The sequence below is a fragment of the Drosophila willistoni genome, chromosome 3R (assembly GCF_018902025.1).
Source record: "Drosophila willistoni isolate 14030-0811.24 chromosome 3R, UCI_dwil_1.1, whole genome shotgun sequence".
NCBI classification, from domain to species: Eukaryota; Metazoa; Arthropoda; class Insecta; order Diptera; family Drosophilidae; genus Drosophila; species Drosophila willistoni.
In genome coordinates, this window is record NC_061086.1 from 18,470,503 (window position 1) to 18,488,700 (window position 18,198).

At 41.1% G+C, this 18,198-nt stretch overlaps 2 protein-coding genes across 2 annotated transcripts; one reads left to right on the plus strand and one right to left on the minus strand.

The window, feature by feature from the left end:
* Nucleotides 1-170: 170 nt before the first annotated feature.
* LOC6647285 (TATA-binding protein-associated factor 172) lies at nucleotides 171-9,911 on the minus strand. Its single transcript, XM_002070615.4, has 7 exons — nucleotides 9,802-9,911; nucleotides 6,551-6,666; nucleotides 5,538-6,484; nucleotides 3,329-5,475; nucleotides 1,173-3,247; nucleotides 870-1,110; nucleotides 171-807 (listed from the first exon to the last, which is right to left on the minus strand). Exons 2-7 carry the CDS (start codon nucleotides 6,559-6,561, stop codon nucleotides 367-369), a joined length of 5,862 nt encoding a protein of 1,953 aa, XP_002070651.1. The 5' UTR covers nucleotides 6,562-6,666; nucleotides 9,802-9,911; the 3' UTR covers nucleotides 171-366.
* Nucleotides 9,912-12,852: 2,941 nt separating this feature from the next.
* LOC6647284 (SWI/SNF complex subunit SMARCC1) lies at nucleotides 12,853-17,864 on the plus strand. The gene is made up of 7 exons (XM_023178270.2): nucleotides 12,853-13,064; nucleotides 13,157-13,282; nucleotides 13,421-14,673; nucleotides 14,733-15,504; nucleotides 15,563-15,779; nucleotides 16,233-17,384; nucleotides 17,439-17,864. The coding sequence occupies exons 1-7, from the start codon at nucleotides 12,948-12,950 to the stop codon at nucleotides 17,600-17,602; spliced, it is 3,801 nt and encodes a 1,266-aa protein (XP_023034038.1). The 5' UTR covers nucleotides 12,853-12,947; the 3' UTR covers nucleotides 17,603-17,864.
* Nucleotides 17,865-18,198: the final 334 nt, after the last annotated feature.

Consider the following 18,198-nt stretch of genomic DNA (forward strand, 5'->3'; position numbering starts at 1 on the left):
TTTTAAAAAAAAATGTTTCAAATAGATACAAATGCCAAGAAATATCATAAATAATTTGAAAGCATAGGCCCATAACAAAAATCTATCATAACAACGTTATGGAAAGATCTTTTTAGATTCCAAATGAAAATAAGTAATATTTTTATTGGCATTAAACGCAACGACTTTAGTAATGTAATTATTGTAAACTTTTTGGATAATTATGTTTATTCATGGGTTTTTTTCTTCATTTTTCAATTACAAAGGAACAGGAAAAGTAGGATGTTATAATCATAAAACTGAACTCTCATCTGTCTGGAAGTCTTTAGAGTTGGTATTGGAGCCGGCGGAAGTGAATTTAAACGAGGGGAAGAGCAAGGATAACTCTCATTTTTTTAACGCCTGCACAAAGTTGCCTAAATCGTATTCCTCCTCGTACTGATGCTCGGACCAAAGTTCAGGCAAGTTTTCAATAATTGTATTCATTGATATGTTGCTGCCAGATGATGATCCACCACTTCCCTGCTGGTTGTTCTTGTCAGACTCGGCATTTACGAAACGATCGAATATTTGTGAGGTGCCCATGGTCTGGAGTGAGGCATTCTCGGCACTGACCACAGTATTGGCAGTAAGAATTTTGAATTTCTGTAGTCCCATAATCTTTTCTTCTAGCGAGTTACGCGTTATCAGGCGATAGACATTGACTACCTTCTTTTGGCCAATACGATGGGCACGATCCATGGCCTGTAGATCCTTCATGGGATTCCAATCGTGTTCGACAAAGATGACAGTATCGGCTCCAGTTAAATTCAAACCTAGACCGCCAACCTGGTCAATAAAATTATTTAAATTAATTTATTGTTAAAGAGAATTTCCAGGATAATCCTTACCAGAGTGGTTAGTAGCAGAACATCAATGCTTGGATCACTATTGAAATTATTGACTATATCCTGACGCTGGGAAGCTGGAACACTGCCATCTAGTCGCAAATAGGTGACACTGGGCAGATGACGACGCAGCAAATCGTGCTCAACAATGTCCAACATGGCTTTCAATTGGCAAAAGATCAGGGCACGATGTTGGCTCACCGATTCGGTTTGGACTCCAATACCGCAATCAAGCAGAAGTTGCCTAGTGGAAGTAATTTAAGAGATTAATTAGGAGATTCTATTGCATTCCTGGGTCGTACTTACTTCAGAGCTGGCAGCTTGGCCGAATGCTCAATGTCATCTAATGTGGAATTTGAAAGAGCCAATTGAGTTACGATCGGACCGAGCTCTTCCGATTGCCGAAGAACCAGTTTGGGATGATTACAAACATTCTGTAGATATCGCAGGGCTTGGAAGATGTGCGTCCTGCCATTGAGATTCTCTGTGCTCGTTGTGGTTCCAGTTGCTGCTCCCGGCGAGTCGCCCAACTTATCCAAACAGTCTTTAAGGTGTTTTTTGCTGAAATCCTCATAGAGACGCAACTGGAGAGGACTCAGCTCGCAAAGGAGATCTTGCGTGATCTTTGGTGGCAAATCCTTGAGTACATCTTCTTTGACACGCCGCAAAAGGAATGGCAGGACCTGACGATGAAGGGCTTCCATGGCCAAGACGCCAGCTTCCTGATCTTTGGGTGAACTCTTAGCATCCCGCGATGCCAAAATGGGACGGGAGAAACGTTGAATGAATTGCTTCTCTGTGCCCAGAAATCCCGGCATTAAGAAATCGAACAGGGACCACAATTCCAAAACATTATTTTGAATAGGCGTGCCCGACAGAATGAGTCTGTGATTGGCTTTCAATTGTTTAATCGCCTTTGAGCTCTTAGTTTTGCCATTCTTGATGATGTGACCCTCGTCCAAGACGCAATAGTTGAAATGGATGCCACTGAAGTAGTCAATATCTTTGCGTACCGTGTCATAGGATGCCACCACCAGATTGCATGTAGTGCCAATTTGACTGCGAAGTTTCTCGCGTCCCACGGGAAATCCGAAATAGTGCAGTGGCCTCAAGATCGGCGATTGGGCCAGAAATTTCTCCACCTCATAGACCCAATGGCCGGTTAGAGTAGGCGGACAAATGACCAGACTTGGCAAATTAGACTGATTTGTATTTTCGCGCTGAATATGATCACCTGCCAGAATGCAGATGGTCTGTAGAGTCTTTCCCAGGCCCATGTCATCACAGAGGATGCCATGAAGATTATATTTATTCAAGAACCACAGCCAATTGATGCCAGCCTGTTGATAGCCACGCAGCTCTACACTCAACGTCACGGGAACTTTGTAGTCGGGAATGGTCTTGGGATTAAATAGATAATCCAAGAATTCTTTATCCCGACTTTTTCTAGCCTGCAGCGGTTCACTTTTCAACTGCTCTGACTTAGCTCCACCATCTAGGGGCATTAATTGTATAAGATTGGCAAAACATTGGGTAGCCATAAGGCGCACAGACTCAGCCGGATCGCTCATGGTACCTAGCAAGGGTACGACAAGGACCACAATGTAGGGCACCACTTGAATTTGTAGACGGCTGACAACACGTTCAATGGCCTCCACTGCTCCTTGACGCTCAATAAGTTTCTCAATCTTGGACAAAAGTGGAACAAGGTGCTGGACCACAAATTGCATAGTCTCACATGGATCAATTTCGGCGAGGACTGCTATACATCGTGCTGCCATATGGCGTATAGCTTTTAAGGGATGTCGCACAATGAATCCCAAATGAGGTAGCAGGGTAAACAATTCCTTATGCAGTGCCCTATGCAAATGAGGAGCAGCTGTCTCGATTAATTGAAGTGAACTGATAAGTTCAGTGCAGACACCAAGATCGGGCAAAGTGTTATACAGATGCGTGTCATCCGTTTCCTGGACAAATTGGGCAAGTTTGCCAAACATCAGCTGCTCAAATATGGGCACTTTTTCCACAATGTGCTCACCAAATGACGAGCATAGCTTAGTAATGGCACAAGCTGATCCCAGACGTTGAATGCGACATTGTTTTGCTTCGGCTTCACGTGCTAGTAACACACTCTGCTCTATTGTGGCGGCGGCAGCTGCTGCATTAGCCAAAATCTCACTGGCTGGCGGTCTTCCTGGACCACGTGGTGCAGTGGGTGTACCTGAACCGGCTGTTGTGCTTCCGCTACCTGGTCCTCTATTGGCAGTTGAATTGGATTTCACTGCCTGCTGAAGGGTCAGAGTCACAATGCCATAGTAAGCGCAATTCGAATCAGCCACAGTCGAGGCCATCGTATCCATCACGGTATGAAAAGGCATAATCTTTAAAATAGTGAAAATATTTATCAACTTTTAGTAAAGAAGGAATCTACATAGTAATAGTATTAGTTGGTGGTTACTCACCAGTTTGGGCGTGTGATCGCCGTCACTTCGAAGCAATGTGCATAAATTGTTTAAAATTTTACTGTTTGGACTAGGATTTCTATCACAAACCTGATCCATTAAATGAACCAGAAACTCAGCTGACAACTGCTGCAATGGCACACATTGTTCCCGCTTAATGGACTCCATTAGAGGCTTTACGACAGGATTCAATTTCTCTGGCAGACAATGCAAGGCACAAATGGCACCAGCTAATGCAGCCTGGGCACTGACATGATAGGAGCCTTGTTCAGTCGTTGTCTGCTGGTATGAGGCCTGAAGACTGCGTCGACGTTCCAATAGCGTATCCATAACCTTGGGCTTCAGGGGAAAATGGCGTATATTCTCGCTTAAACTGAATGCCACTGCTTCGATCTGGTCGAGTGTTAGGATCTTGGCATTATTAAAATCATTGATGGGTATCTTATTCTGTTTCAGTGTGGCTATAAAATCCTGTGTTTCCTGCAACAAACGTGTAAGCGAAACAGCCACCTCATCGTAGTAGAAGTATTCAGCAACACATTGATGAAGTTTCTCCTGCAGATTGGGTGGACCCGGACGCACTGGCTCATCTTCAAGGGCCCAGAAGGCTATAATCAGTCCGCAAACAATTCTCTGCACAGCAGAGTGCGCATTTAAATGACCCAGCAGTACTTTGGTGTAGCAATCTGTGGGGCTTTCCATTTGTGGTGTATAGACCACACCCGGGGCCGGTTGCACTAGATAGTGGGAGAGTGCTCCAAGCGCTCGAGACGATGTAATTCTGGCCCTTACAAAATTTGCCTCTCGAACCTCTAGAGGAGTTGCCTCACTGCCACCCAAGTAAAGTTTTAGCGTGGCATTCGAATGAGCCAAAGCGGAACCACCCAAATCATCGCCCAATTTTGGTATACGACGTCGTGAAGATGTTGATGAGGCATCACCTGCAACGCCGCCACCGCCGCCGCAAGCTCTGATGAGTACAGCTGAATCAAAGGCTAATCTGGGCGGTTGCATAGCCAAACATATCCATGAAGATACAAATGGACAAGCAGCGTTCAGAAGAGCACCTAGATCGGCATGCTGGATGAGATTGGACCACACTTGACGTGCCAATGCCTGAATACTCTCTTGAGGCTCCACCAAAATACGTTGGTAAATGTGACGCAAGGCCTGCTGCAGCAGTTGCCAGTTCCAGTCTTTAACCCCAAAGTTAAGTTTCACCTGCTTCGTTTCGGTCTCTGTTTTAACACCTCCTGCTCCTCCTTCTTCTCGATCACCATTTATTAGCTTATCCTCACTGGTTAGTGTGATAAGAGTCTTTAAGGTGGATTTTCTCACCGAGCTGGTGCTATGAGAAAGAAATGGCCAGAGACGTGGCACTAACGTCGCCATCGGCTCCATTTGTATCCATGAAGCAGCTTGTGGTAGACATAGAATAGCCGCCAATAAACCCATAAAGCTATTGCAGGCCGATGTTAGTTCATCTTGATCCAGTAGCAAATCCCACAGCATCTTAACAATGGATGAAACTTGTGTGGGACTCAATAGCTTGGGCAGCCATGTGGAAACGGGTATTAATGTGGCAGCAGCTACAGCTCCTACATCATCAACCGAATCGAGAAGCCCCGTCAAAATGATCTCTATCGATTGTGGCAAATATATCTGGAGTAACTCTTCTCGGACCACAAAAACATACTTCAATCCTAACAGGCCACCGTGTCGGACTTCCCATTCATTCTTGTGGCGTATCAATTGCAATAGAATATCCACAATCCTCTGGACCTTGGTCGCTTCGATCTCTTTGACCAAGGTGCCGAGTACTTGGGCGCATGTCTCTCGCACCGGAGCCACAACCTGATCGGAAACGAAATCGCCAAACCGATCCAAACAGAGAACACACAGCAAACGCAGGGCAGCATCTTCGAGCCAACGATTGTGGGCCTCGTGCATCTGTTCCAATGAATGATGGCATATAGATTTGCCCGCTCCCTGCGCATGTTGATTAATCAATTCGCGTAGAGCTGTCGCTGCACCATGACGAACTTCCCATTTCGCATGAAAGAGATCGATAAACAGTCGGGAGCAAAAGTTCTCCAGGGGCCAGCTAGTGGCGTCAACCCACTGGCCAGTGGCATCTGGCACAGCAGCTGTAAAAAGATTAGATTAATATAGATTTTAATACATTAATTGCGATATATTAATGACTCACCATTTAAGCTATAGAAAATCTCTTGACCCATATGGGATTTTAATTTCTTTTTTTCCGGCTCATCGCTGGTGGGTGTAGATGGAAGACCACCTCCTCCTCCTCCTCCACCATTACTACTATTACTGCCGCATCCACTGCTATTGCTAATGGAATTCCTTCGACTACATGTTGGCGGCGTTGTTACCTGTCTAGCCTTGCGCTTGGCCCGATTAATTTCACGACAACTGAGAGGAGCTCCTCCACCATTGGCAGATGGTTTTAAATTGAGAATCTGCTCTACGGGTAATTTTTCCGCATTGATATTATAGTTACTGTTCTGGTTACCAGTCCCACCACTGCGGTTTAGGGCAACATCTTCATCTGTGATCATATCGGTTAGATTCACCCCCAACTTGGCCACCGTTGTCAGACCCAATTTATCATTTAGCAAAGCACGCTGTCGACTGAGACGTGTGGCCACACTCTGATCTTCCGCCCCACCAGCGCCAGTGGCTGGTTGTTCTTCTTGGACATCGAATTCATTGCCCTCGGAACCAATGAGGCGGGCGCCTTTCTGTAGGATTTGTTGCAAATCAAATTCATCGAAACTAAGCAGACGTTCGCTGCTGCTGTTTGTTGCCGTCGTTGAGGAGGATGCACTCGATTGGCAACTATCCTCCTCGGCGGGCTCTTCCTTTTTTACTACAATTGCCGCATTCGACTGTTGATAATGATTCAGATTCAGTTCTGGTTGCCATGATGGCACCTGTTTTAGTATCGACTCCACCGTCTGGGCGGCAGCTATTCGCGTCTCCCACGATGAGCTATGCAAATATCCAACTAGACGATTAAGAAGCGAATGCAACTCATGGGGATATAGTTTCTGTACTTCTCCAATTTGTTTGGCTGCCGCTTGACGTGTGGCTGCTGTTGAGCCCGACTCCAAAAGGATAAACAGACGATCAAGTCTGCAAGGGAAATAAATCTAGTTAGTGTTTATCTCTTGGTTAATATATATATAGAGTTTAACTCACCTGGAAGTCATTTTTCTATATGTGTGTGTGCGTGAAAATTTGTGATACGCTTTTGTGGTCAATCTCTTTTGTTCTTACTTTTCAACTTCTTGTTGCTTACACTAACTGTAACTAATCTGCAAATAAAAATAATAATTATTAATAATAATAATTATGTTGTATTTCACAAATTTAAAACTACACTTTGATTATATTTGTTATTTGTGTGTCCCTAAATGATAAGGACAATATTTTAGGGACAGGGGTCGCTACTTTGTTTTATGTATAATTTTTTAAATTTCCACTGAATGTATGAATAGAAATATGATAAGACAATGACACAACATAAACAGAGATTTGTATACACATATGTACATATGTACATATATTCGATTGTAAATTCTAAATTAAATTGACTCAACAAATTCATGATTGTGATTCTAAATTGCGAAGGCTAAAAGGCATTTCGCATGAGTTGTTTGCTATTTAGCATGAAATACCTTGCAGAATACCTTATAATAATATTGAAATATTTGTCGTTTCTTTCCCAATAAAAGTAAATAACAAAAGAGGTAACAATAACCATTTTATGATTTAAAAGTATATTTTTGCTTCTTATAGACAGTCAAAAAAGGCTCTAAACAACAAGAAAGACAAGACGAAAGACTCCAGGAAACCGGTAAGAGCAGGCGGAAGAATAAGGACTATATTGGGAGTTTCGGTTTAGAATCGGATTTTTAAGATAAATGTTGATATAACATAACTACAAGAAGTTTATATACCCTATATATCATTTACATACATTATTACTTATGCGCATTATACTTTTTATATATTATTCATATAAATTGTTAACTACTCGAAATAAAAGTGAAGGAGGAGCATGAAACGTGACATAGTGAGTAAATTACAATATTGACTTATTGACGACTTAAGTTACCTCTTAAGTATTTGATATATTTTAATGGGAATGATAAATACCATTTTGTTGAGATAAGAATTAATAGACTATGCATTATTTGTTAGTATTTTTGTTTTGCAATTGTTATCTTAAATTTAAGTTACTTCTGATGCAGTTGCAAATATTTTGTTAAACAAGTTCACTGAACTTGATAAAACAATAAATCAAGTTTCAATTAATTTTCTACAAATATTAAGAATCATAAAAAATAACTTAGGCCAAGCACGTGCATAATTTTATTACTCATACATTCTGTGGACACCATAAATAAAAATGGAAGAAATAATAACACTGAAACATACATAAAAGAACGAAACGAAACCATTTAAAATTTATATGATTAAACTGACTTTGATTACAACAAACTTTTTATACCCTATAAGTAGTTTCGAAATGCTTCTCAATTTCAATTCTAAAAACATGTAAAAGTTTGTTCTCTTAATTTTTTTTGTTGAGTCAGATATGAAGAATTATTTGGAAATACGTAAAAAATGTTTGTTTTAAATAAATTCAATTTTTTTCGCAGATAAAATTGTTAAACAATTTTTCAATATTGCTGTGATTCTGTGTTTAAAAGCTGAGAGAGGGAGAGAGAGTAATGCCATTTCCTTTTATTTGTACTCTTTCATGGTTGAATGATTGATAAGAACGGACGCAGCGAAGCAGCACCAAAAAGTTATCAACAAATTGTGATGTACTCAAATATAATGAAGTAAATTCGAAATTCGAATTTTTCTTTTAGAGTCAACTTTGGATGAAATCGAAATCATCAACATCAATTTCATTATTGATACTTAACATTTTAAAAAAAAATATAAACAAATACATAATTTTTAAAACATGTGTGTGCGTTTTTTTTTTAATATTTGGCAAACATGAAAAACCACATTTGGATAATTATTTTAACAGCTGTCGCCAAAAAATGCGCTCATCGTTTTCTGTTTTTTTTTTGGGTTTATTTCATTTGGCAGTAAACTTAATAGGTTAATACGTTAAGGCCCTTGAAATTCTTATACTGATAATGAAATATTAATGCGGTATGTGTAATTGATTTATTTCTTTCTAACTAACTGTTGATGCATATCCGCTGCACACTGACGTTCAGTATATGCCCCTCTCTTCACTCTCTTCTTACAATTAGCAAAGGTAAATGTCAAAAATGGCAAGCCCAAACAAGTCCAAACCCAAGAGAGAAAAAAAACTTACAAAATCTCAAACAAAAAAAAAACACGCACACAAAGTTGCGCTTTAAAACTAGTTCAAGTGCCCTACCCTCCCCTCGCTAATATAAATATAAGTAGGAAACAAGAAGGGGGAGGTTGTTTAGATGACGACAGCAATAGAGACACAGACGGAGAGAGAGAGAGAGAGAGCGTGTGCGACTTGCAGCAGTCGTCGATTACGGCAGCAGACCAAAAATAAATACATTCAGGTGGTGCTCTCGACGACGTTTGCGGCAACGTGGACAACAACGCACAGAGATACTTACATACATATGTATGTATGTACATACATACATATGTACATATATGGAAAGGTGGATGCGGGTTAACGCGGGGAAAATTTTAAACACCCACAAAAACAAGTATTAAACAATAGCAAACAGAATAAAACTTGAGCAAAATGGCTACAAATATTCAGAATAAAATACGCAATCAAACGGTAAAACAAAGCAAAAACAAAGACTCCCTCCCACATAGCAAAAAAGCTTCAAGCAATTAGTTAAGTGATTTCTGTTTCCCTCTCTCTTATTCGTTGTGGCTTATAAACAATAGCAGTATGTACATACATAAGTGAGTAAGTGATTGAGTGTAGTTTTTTTTTAATTTGTTGTTATTGTATGATTTTTTATGAATTCTTTTTTAGCGTAATAAAATTTCTTCTCGACTCCTCTTATCAGAAATGGCCCCGTTTGTCCCCACCAACACCACGACAAAGCTTTAAAGAAGAAAGAAAAAAAACGCGGTTGCTGCAGTCGGCAGAGACGGAGACAGCGATCGAGAGAGCTAAGCAGAGCCGCCAGCGGAAGCCGCTACCTCGCGCGATTGCCTTGCCGTCGCCGTCTCGTTGTGTAGAGAGGAAAATAATTCAATTTATAATCAGAATGAAAAGCATTTTTTTCTTGATTATATATGATAAAAATGATAAGAGATGTGGCTTTAAAATTAAGCTTAAGCACTAAAGAAGGCAAGGCCAAGGCATCTTCAAATTGTACTAATTTGTGCATTGATAAATATGTACATACATATGTAATTATGAATGTGTATGATGTACACATGTACATTATATTACGTACACGTTTATTGCTTACCTTTGGCAAAAGTTGCTGCTGCTGCTGCTACTACTCTGCATTATATTTCTAATTGATTAACTGCTAATCGTTTCTTTTCCTTTCTTTATGTATGTATGTATGTATTTTGTGTGGTATAGTTTCCTCCCTTTTTATTTTTTTATGTACAATATATAACACAATAAATATATATGTATATGCATGAATTGGTGCGTATATGTATATAGATAAGTGTGTGTGTGTGTGTTTGCTTTGCGGCAGCGTCACAAATCGTTTTTTTTTCTCTTCTTATTCGCTCACTCTCATTGATTTTTCACACACGAACGCACACATGCACATGGGGACATGTTCGCACCCACACTTTAGCGGTCCGGCGCGGTGCAATTTACCGTTTTTCCTTTTTATCATCGGCCGTTAGGATAGTCAATGTTTTAATTTAACATTGGGTTTAGCACTACCGTTATTACACACACACTCCGTCCGCACTATATTTTCCAATTCACGAATTTTACCAGGGAAAGCCATGGTGTCGCCCCAATGCTCCAACATTTATATATGGCCCCCACTTGGGGCCCAGCAGCTGGTTTTGATCAGCAAAATACAGTGTGACCAATTACAATTTTTTACAAAACAAAAAACATATGTTTGATGGCTCTGTCCAACATGTTGTGATGTCTGCAGTGCTATTTTTCAGAAAAAAGTAACCTTTACTTTATATTTTGAAATATCTAGTAACTTCGTGTATTTTTACGAATAGTATACATAGTATAGTATGTATTTTTTCATTTGAATGCCAAAAAAAACATCGATAAGCGAAACTAAATGTTAATTTCAGTTTCACAACTTTGAAAGCGCGAGCAAAATGGTTTTAGTCAAATGAATATTGTCAAAACGAAGCAAAGAAATAATACGGCCGGCTAATACAACTTTGAACGTCATTTTACATATAAGGAAAAGCTTTTTTTACAAAATTGTTCATTGCAAGAAAAATGCTGGCACGATTACAAATTACCAGCATCATGTTCGAGAAAGATAGGGACCAATGAAAATCATACAAAATATTTTTTTAGCTCTAGCTTTTTTCAAAGGCTGATTTAGCGTTTTGATGCAACGAAATTTTGCCAGCACTGCATGTCTGTCCAACATGCAACAAAAGAGCGTAGTTCATGCAAAAGAGTCCCTAACTTCGAACAAAAGAGTAAAAATCGTGAAAAATGGTACCAACATCAGGTAAAGGAGTCAGACTCCGACCATTCAGTCGAGCAAAAGAGTCAGACTCCGACAAAGGAGTCAGACTCCGACCATTCAGTCGAGCAAAAGAGTCGAACTCCGACAATAGAGTCAGACTCCGACCATTCAGTCGAGCAAAAGAGTCGAACTCCGACAATAGAGTCGAACATGCAACAAAAGAGTCGAACATCGACCAAAAGAGAACGACAAGAGATAGAAAGAGCAAAATATAGTGTGACCGCGCCGGATCAAACGAGAAATACCAATTTGGTCTAAAAAATATACTATAAAATACTAATTTATAAGAGCTGGGAAAACCATCGATGGCACCATCGATATTATCGATAAGCCGATGGAGTGCGATAAAAATCGTGAAAAATAGTACCAACATCAGGTAAAGGAGTCAGACTCCGACCATTCAGTCGAGCAAAAGAGTCGAACTCCGACAATAGAGTCGAACATGCAACAAAAGAGTCGAACATCGACCAAAAGAGAACGACAAGAGATAGAAAGAGCACACACGGTCTGTTCTAGAGTTGGGAAACGCGCTATTTTTTATTTGGCGCGTTGTTTGACCGCCCTGGAAGCTAAATACACCTAGACCTCGCTTTGCGTTGGGGATACGTTCCAAAAAAACACGACGCAAACTGAAACGACGCAAAGTGAATTAAGATTTTCTATAGGCAACCATGGAAAGATCAAAGATAGGTTCCCGAGCTATGAAAATACTAATTTCTAGAAAGAAAAATTGAACAAAGTAAACATTTAAAAACAAAAATATTATTGCATTCATTCATTAAAAAAAACTGCTTCCATTAAATCAAAATAACCTATTCAATTATTTTATCTTTATGAGTTTTTAGTGGATTCGTTCACCAAAAATTTGTCCAGAGTTTGGGTAATAGCTTTTTTTTGTAAATTTAAATAAATTTCTTGGTAGCAGTTGATGTTTGCAGCTACCGCCTGGGATACCTTAAAACTTCTGTCATTGTCAGGATCGTTTTTTATAAAAATTCTCCATTGCTTCGTCAATCAGACCCATCGCTTTTGAAATTTGTTTGGAGGTTAAACACTGTTCTACGAACATTTCTACTAAACCATCCCCGAGTTTTGATATCAAGACGCAATCATAAACAGAAGTAGGTAAGCTAGATGTCAATGTTGAAAAACGTAAAACTGCCAAAAATTCAAAGGCAATGTTGGTAAACGTTGATATTGGCGTTGCCACAATGGTTGATTTGAAAAAAAAAGTTAAACAACGCAACAACGAGAATATAACGACGCACAGTGAAAATTAGTACTAATAAAGCAGCGACGCAACTTCGAAAAAACGCAAAACGAAACGACGCAAAGCGGGGTCTAGGTGTATTTTACTCTGAATTATAAATTTAAAGAATATACCGCTGCTCTGGCAGCCGAATATTGTATTCTGAACTTCATTTGTTCTATAAAATCAAGAAATATTAAAACTCAACCACATTTTCGTTTGTTGAGAATAGTGGGAACAAAAGTTTCAAAAAGCCCGCGTATTCGAGTATGTAGTTTAAGCGCGTTTTGGGCCCGAGTAGCTTAACTAAATATTTACCTTTTCTTTAAAAAGTTAATTAAATGGATCTAAAAACATAATTAAACATTTTAACAGTTTTTGCAACCCTTTTAAATTTCAAATGGAACCATCGATATTATCGATTGAAAAAGACCAAACCATCGACATAATCGATTATTTTTCATCGATAAAAATACTAAATTATATAATACTAAAATAGTCGATATTATCGATTATTTGTGATCGATAAAAATACTAAATTGTTGAGAGTCAAAAACATTTCCAGGGCTGCATTGTTATCGTGGCGTCTAATCTCTTCAATATTGGTTTTTTGTATTTGGCGTTGGCGTGCGAAAATAATTAAGAAAATAAAGAAATAGAATTGGCCACCATGAACACATTGGGACCCAAAAAGGACGGAAGTCCGAATATAGAATTTTTCCATTCGCCCGAGACGCTACAGGGCTTCGAATCCATACGTCTGTGGCTGCAAAAGAATTGTAAAAAGGTGAGAAAAAAACAATGCCACCGCCGCCGACGAAATCAAAAATGGCGCAGTCTTGTGTATAATATAATAAAACTTTTCGTTTTTTCTTTCAGTATCTGGCCCATAGCTCAGAACCGATTACCAAGGAATCATTGGCTCAACTACTGCTTAACTTTCTACAATATGTTGAGGCCAAGTTGGGTAAAAACTCGGTTGAGCCGCCGGCGACACGAATTCCGGTTAGTATGTGTGAGAGTGTGTGTGGGTAGATGGGGGTGAAAAGGCATGACAGGGTGTCTTGTTTGGGTGTTTACATAGAAAATTGAGACTATCATTGGAATCATTTTTAATGTTTGCTTCGAATTTCTTTTCTCTAGATGCGGTGTTTTCTGGATTTTAAGAACGGCGGTGGACTTTGCATTATTTTTTCAACGATGTTTCGTTTCCGGGCCGAGCAACGAGGCAAGAAATTTGATTTTTCAATCGGCAAGAATCCCACTCGCAAGGATCCCAATATTCAGCTGTTAATTGAGATCGAGCAGGCTTTGGTTGAGGCGGATTTATATCGGATACCTTACATTTATATAAGACCCGAGATCGAAAAGAGTTTCGAGGGTCGTTTGCGTGAAATTCTTGACAATCGTCGAGTTGAGATTGTCACCGATGAAGAGGATGCCACACATATTGTATATCCGATTGTAGATCCGCATCAAGATGAGTATGCGCGACCCATATTTAAGCGGGGCAATCATGTTATGCTTCATTGGTATTATTTCCCAGAATCGTATGATTCTTGGACAGTGAATAATTTCGATTTGCCTGATAACATACCAGAGAATCCGGAATCACCTGGCGAACGTTGGCGTGTGTCGGCCTCATGGATTTTAGATCTAGAGCAATACAATGAATGGATGGCCGAAGAGGATTACGAAGTGGATGAGCAGGGCAAGAAGAAGACGCACAAGCAGCGAATGTCCATCGATGATATCATGTCATTCGGTGATGAGAAGAAGAAGCCTAGCACAAGCACTGCCACAGGCAAGCAAAAGCGTCGCCGTTCGCCATCACCAACCACATCAACATCGACATCCAAGCCGGGTAAACGTAAGCCGGCTGTGATCCATAAGAAATCACGCAACGATGACGACGACGAGGATCTGACACGGGATCTAGACGATCCGCCGGCAGAGCCCAATGTCCAGGAAGTGCACAAGGCAAATGCTGCCCTTCAATCAACAGCCAGTCCGGCTCCTGGTGGCAAATCTCGCGGTGACAATGATATGATGCCCATTAAGGGTGGCACAATGACCGATCTCGACGATGAGATGACCGGCGGCAGTGCTGCTGCCCAGGCCCTAAGCACCGGAGACGGCGAGAACTCTCAGACAGGCAAAACTAGCGACAACAGTAATACGCAAGAGTTCTCATCATCGGCCAAGGAAGACATGGAGGACAATGTCACAGAGCAGACACATCACATCATTGTGCCCTCGTACTCGGCCTGGTTTGATTACAATTCCATTCATGTCATTGAGAAGAGAGCTATGCCCGAGTTCTTTAACAGCAAGAATAAATCCAAGACTCCAGAGATTTACATGGCCTACAGGAACTTTATGATTGATACATATAGGTAAGCTAAGATTTGAACATATAGTAGATAGAATTATTATAACACTCTATCCCATGCAGACTCAATCCAACGGAGTACTTGACTAGTACAGCCTGTCGGCGCAATTTAGCCGGCGATGTCTGCGCCATTATGCGGGTCCATGCATTCCTCGAGCAATGGGGCTTGATTAACTATCAGATCGATGCCGATTTGCGACCCACACCCATGGGACCTCCTCCTACTTCACATTTCCATATATTATCCGATACGCCGTCTGGATTGCAAGCCATTAATCCTCAAAAAACCCAACAGCCATCGGCGGCAAAAACATTGCTCGATTTGGACAAGAAACCCCTGGGTAAAGAAGGTGCTGGCACATTGGAGATCGGGGACAAGGCCATTAAAACCGAGGCCTTAGAGAATGGAGCGGCAAGCGGTGGCTTGGCTTCCGGTGTGAGTCAATTTGGACTCAAATTGGATCAGTATGCCAAGAAACCAGCAGCAATGAGGAATCGCACTGCGGCCAGTATGGCTCGTGAGTGGACAGATCAAGAGACACTTTTATTGCTCGAGGGACTCGAGATGCATAAAGATGATTGGAATAAAGTGTGTGAACATGTTGGATCTCGCACCCAAGATGAATGCATTCTCCATTTTCTCCGGCTGCCCATTGAGGATCCTTATCTAGAGGATGATGGTGGCTTCCTTGGTCCTCTGGGATGTCAGCCCATACCTTTTAGTAAATCGGGCAATCCCATAATGTCCACAGTGGCTTTTCTTGCCTCTGTTGTCGATCCCCGTGTTGCTGCAGCAGCAGCCAAAGCGGCTATGGAGGAATTTGCGGCAATCAAGGTAATGTGGAAACTGCTTACTAAGTAAATATATTCTAATTAATTCAAACTCCTGACAGGATGAGGTGCCCGCTACTATAATGGACAATCATATGAAAAATGTGGAAAAGGCTTCGGTTGGCGGCAAATTCAATCCCAATTTTGGACTGGCTGAAAGCGGCATTGCTGGCACTGGCAATGACAAGGAGGATGAAGAGGCATCTAACAAGGAGGGCGCCAGCGCCAAAGAGGCAACCACTAACGATGAGGAAATGAAGGATCTAAGCAAAAAAGACGGTAAGTTTCATAATATTTGAGCAAGTCACACAATTTCTATACTCGATGAGGATAAAAATTTAGGCACAATCTATGATAGTCTTGTCCGTTTTGTCGCTTTTGTTGTAAATTATATTTTACAGCCCGAAAACTGTTGCAATTTCAGTTTAGAGCCATTTGAATCAGTTTAAAGAAAAGGTGTTTAGAGAAAGTTTTACAATTTGTTGTTCAGATTTCTCAATTAGGAAAATTACCATTGTATACATATATGTATATAGAATAGATAATTTGCTATTCAGATGATTATTTTCCTATAATTTTCATAGATTAATTTTATTTAGTTTTAAATTTGTGAAATTTGCAAGTTATTTTCCAAGTTTTTGGCCAACATTATTCTATTTGTTTGTTTCTTATTTTTTATTTTATTTTATTTTCTGTTTGTTGAAACAATAACACAATAAAAAACAAACACAGACGATGCAACATCCAAAGACAAAACGAAAACGGATAAGCCCAACACCACCACAAACACAGACTCAGGTTCAAGTTCAAGTTCATCATCAACAACAACAACAACACCAACAACAACAGCAGGGACAAACAACACTGACAAGAAATCGAAAGAGACCACTTCGAACAACAAATCAGAGAAATCAAACAAATCCTCCCCCACAGAACCAGGCACCAGTGGCGGCGATGTGCATGACATCAAAACAGAGGACACCACCAGTGGCGATGGCGAGCCCAAGGATGCCACCAGCAGCAGCTCCGATGCAGCGGCTCCATCGAAAGATGGTGCATCTAATTCCACCACCACGGTAGCCAAAGAGGGGGCATTCAGTGAAAATAACATGCAAACTGCAGCTGCTGCTGCTCTAGCTTCGGCCGCCGTCAAGGCCAAGCATCTGGCTGCATTGGAGGAGCGCAAAATCAAGTCTCTGGTTGCTCTGTTGGTGGAGACGCAAATGAAGAAGCTGGAGATCAAGTTGCGTCATTTCGAGGAACTGGAGGCTACCATGGAGCGGGAGCGTGAGGGTCTCGAGTATCAGCGACAACAGTTAATCACCGAGCGACAACAATTCCATCTAGAGCAATTGAAGGCAGCCGAGTTTCGAGCTCGACAGCAGGCGCATCATCGCTTGCAACAGGAGCTGCAACAGCAGCAGCAACAGCAGGTCCAGCCGTCTGGTTCGATTATAGTTCAGCAACAGCCGACGGCACCAGCTCAGCAGCAGCAGCAGCCACCGCAACCAGGAGCTGCTGGGCAACCGGTTCCGCCACATATTCAGCATCATGCTGGACAGCAGCCGCCAGCACAACAAACGCAACAACCACCCCATCCCCTGCAACAGGCACAGCCGCAACAGCAGCAGCAACCCCAACCGCTGCCACCACAACCACAACAACAACATCAGCCGTTGCCACCACATCTAGCAGCTGCTGCCGGAGGGCCACCACCCAATGGGGCAACATTTGCCACACCGCCCACAGTTCCCGTCGGAGCAGTTGGGGCAACACCGGCGGCAGCAGCACCAGCTGCTCCGGGTGGGCCACCTGGACCTGGACCAGTTGGTGTGGAACCAGCCGTTAGTAGTGCACCAGCAGCTCAAGCTCCGACGCCTATGGGTAAGTTTAGCTGATCATCAATTGTATCTTATTTAAATCTAATTGTTCCTATAGATACTACACCGCCAGCCCATACTTCCCCATCGGAGGCGGTAGCTCCTGCTCCAGCTGTCCCAAATATTGGCAGCATTCCCCCAGTCGGTGGATCTGGTGGTGCAGCACCTCCTCCAGTTGCCGTTCCCAATGCTCCACCACCGCCGTCATCATCATCATCCTAATTTTTAAACTTAGTTTAAGTTGTACGCTCTCAGTATGTAATTTGTATACTTTTAATCAACTTTCGCTGTCCACAATTCCGTTTTCCCTTATCTTGTAAACGTTTTGTCCCCACCCAATCTGAATAAAGGCCCCTCACATTGGGCACTGGTGACTGGTAGGCACTGCCAAATTAGACAAGGTCGCCTCCACCTCTAGGATCATTCATTTCCCCACTAAATAACCCAAATTTGCATTCAATTAAAATCTATATATATACCTATATATCTTAAAAACTTTGTGACAAATTTATATATTATCAGAAGGAGGAATGTCACCAATATCTACTATCTTATCGGTTAATTGATATTTCTAAAGGTCAATACTCTTACAGGCACAGAATAATTAAAAAATAAAATTTGAAATTATATAGAAATTGCATTTCGTTTATTTGGTTTAAAAATATATTGTTTGTTTTTTTTTTGTATGGAGTGTATGTTCATATAATTAATAACTTTCCTCTCCTTGCTCTACTCGTAATGCACTTATCAGACAGATCAATTTTCTTCTTTCGTATTACATATTTGAAGGCTATGTAGAATTAAATGTGAACTTAATA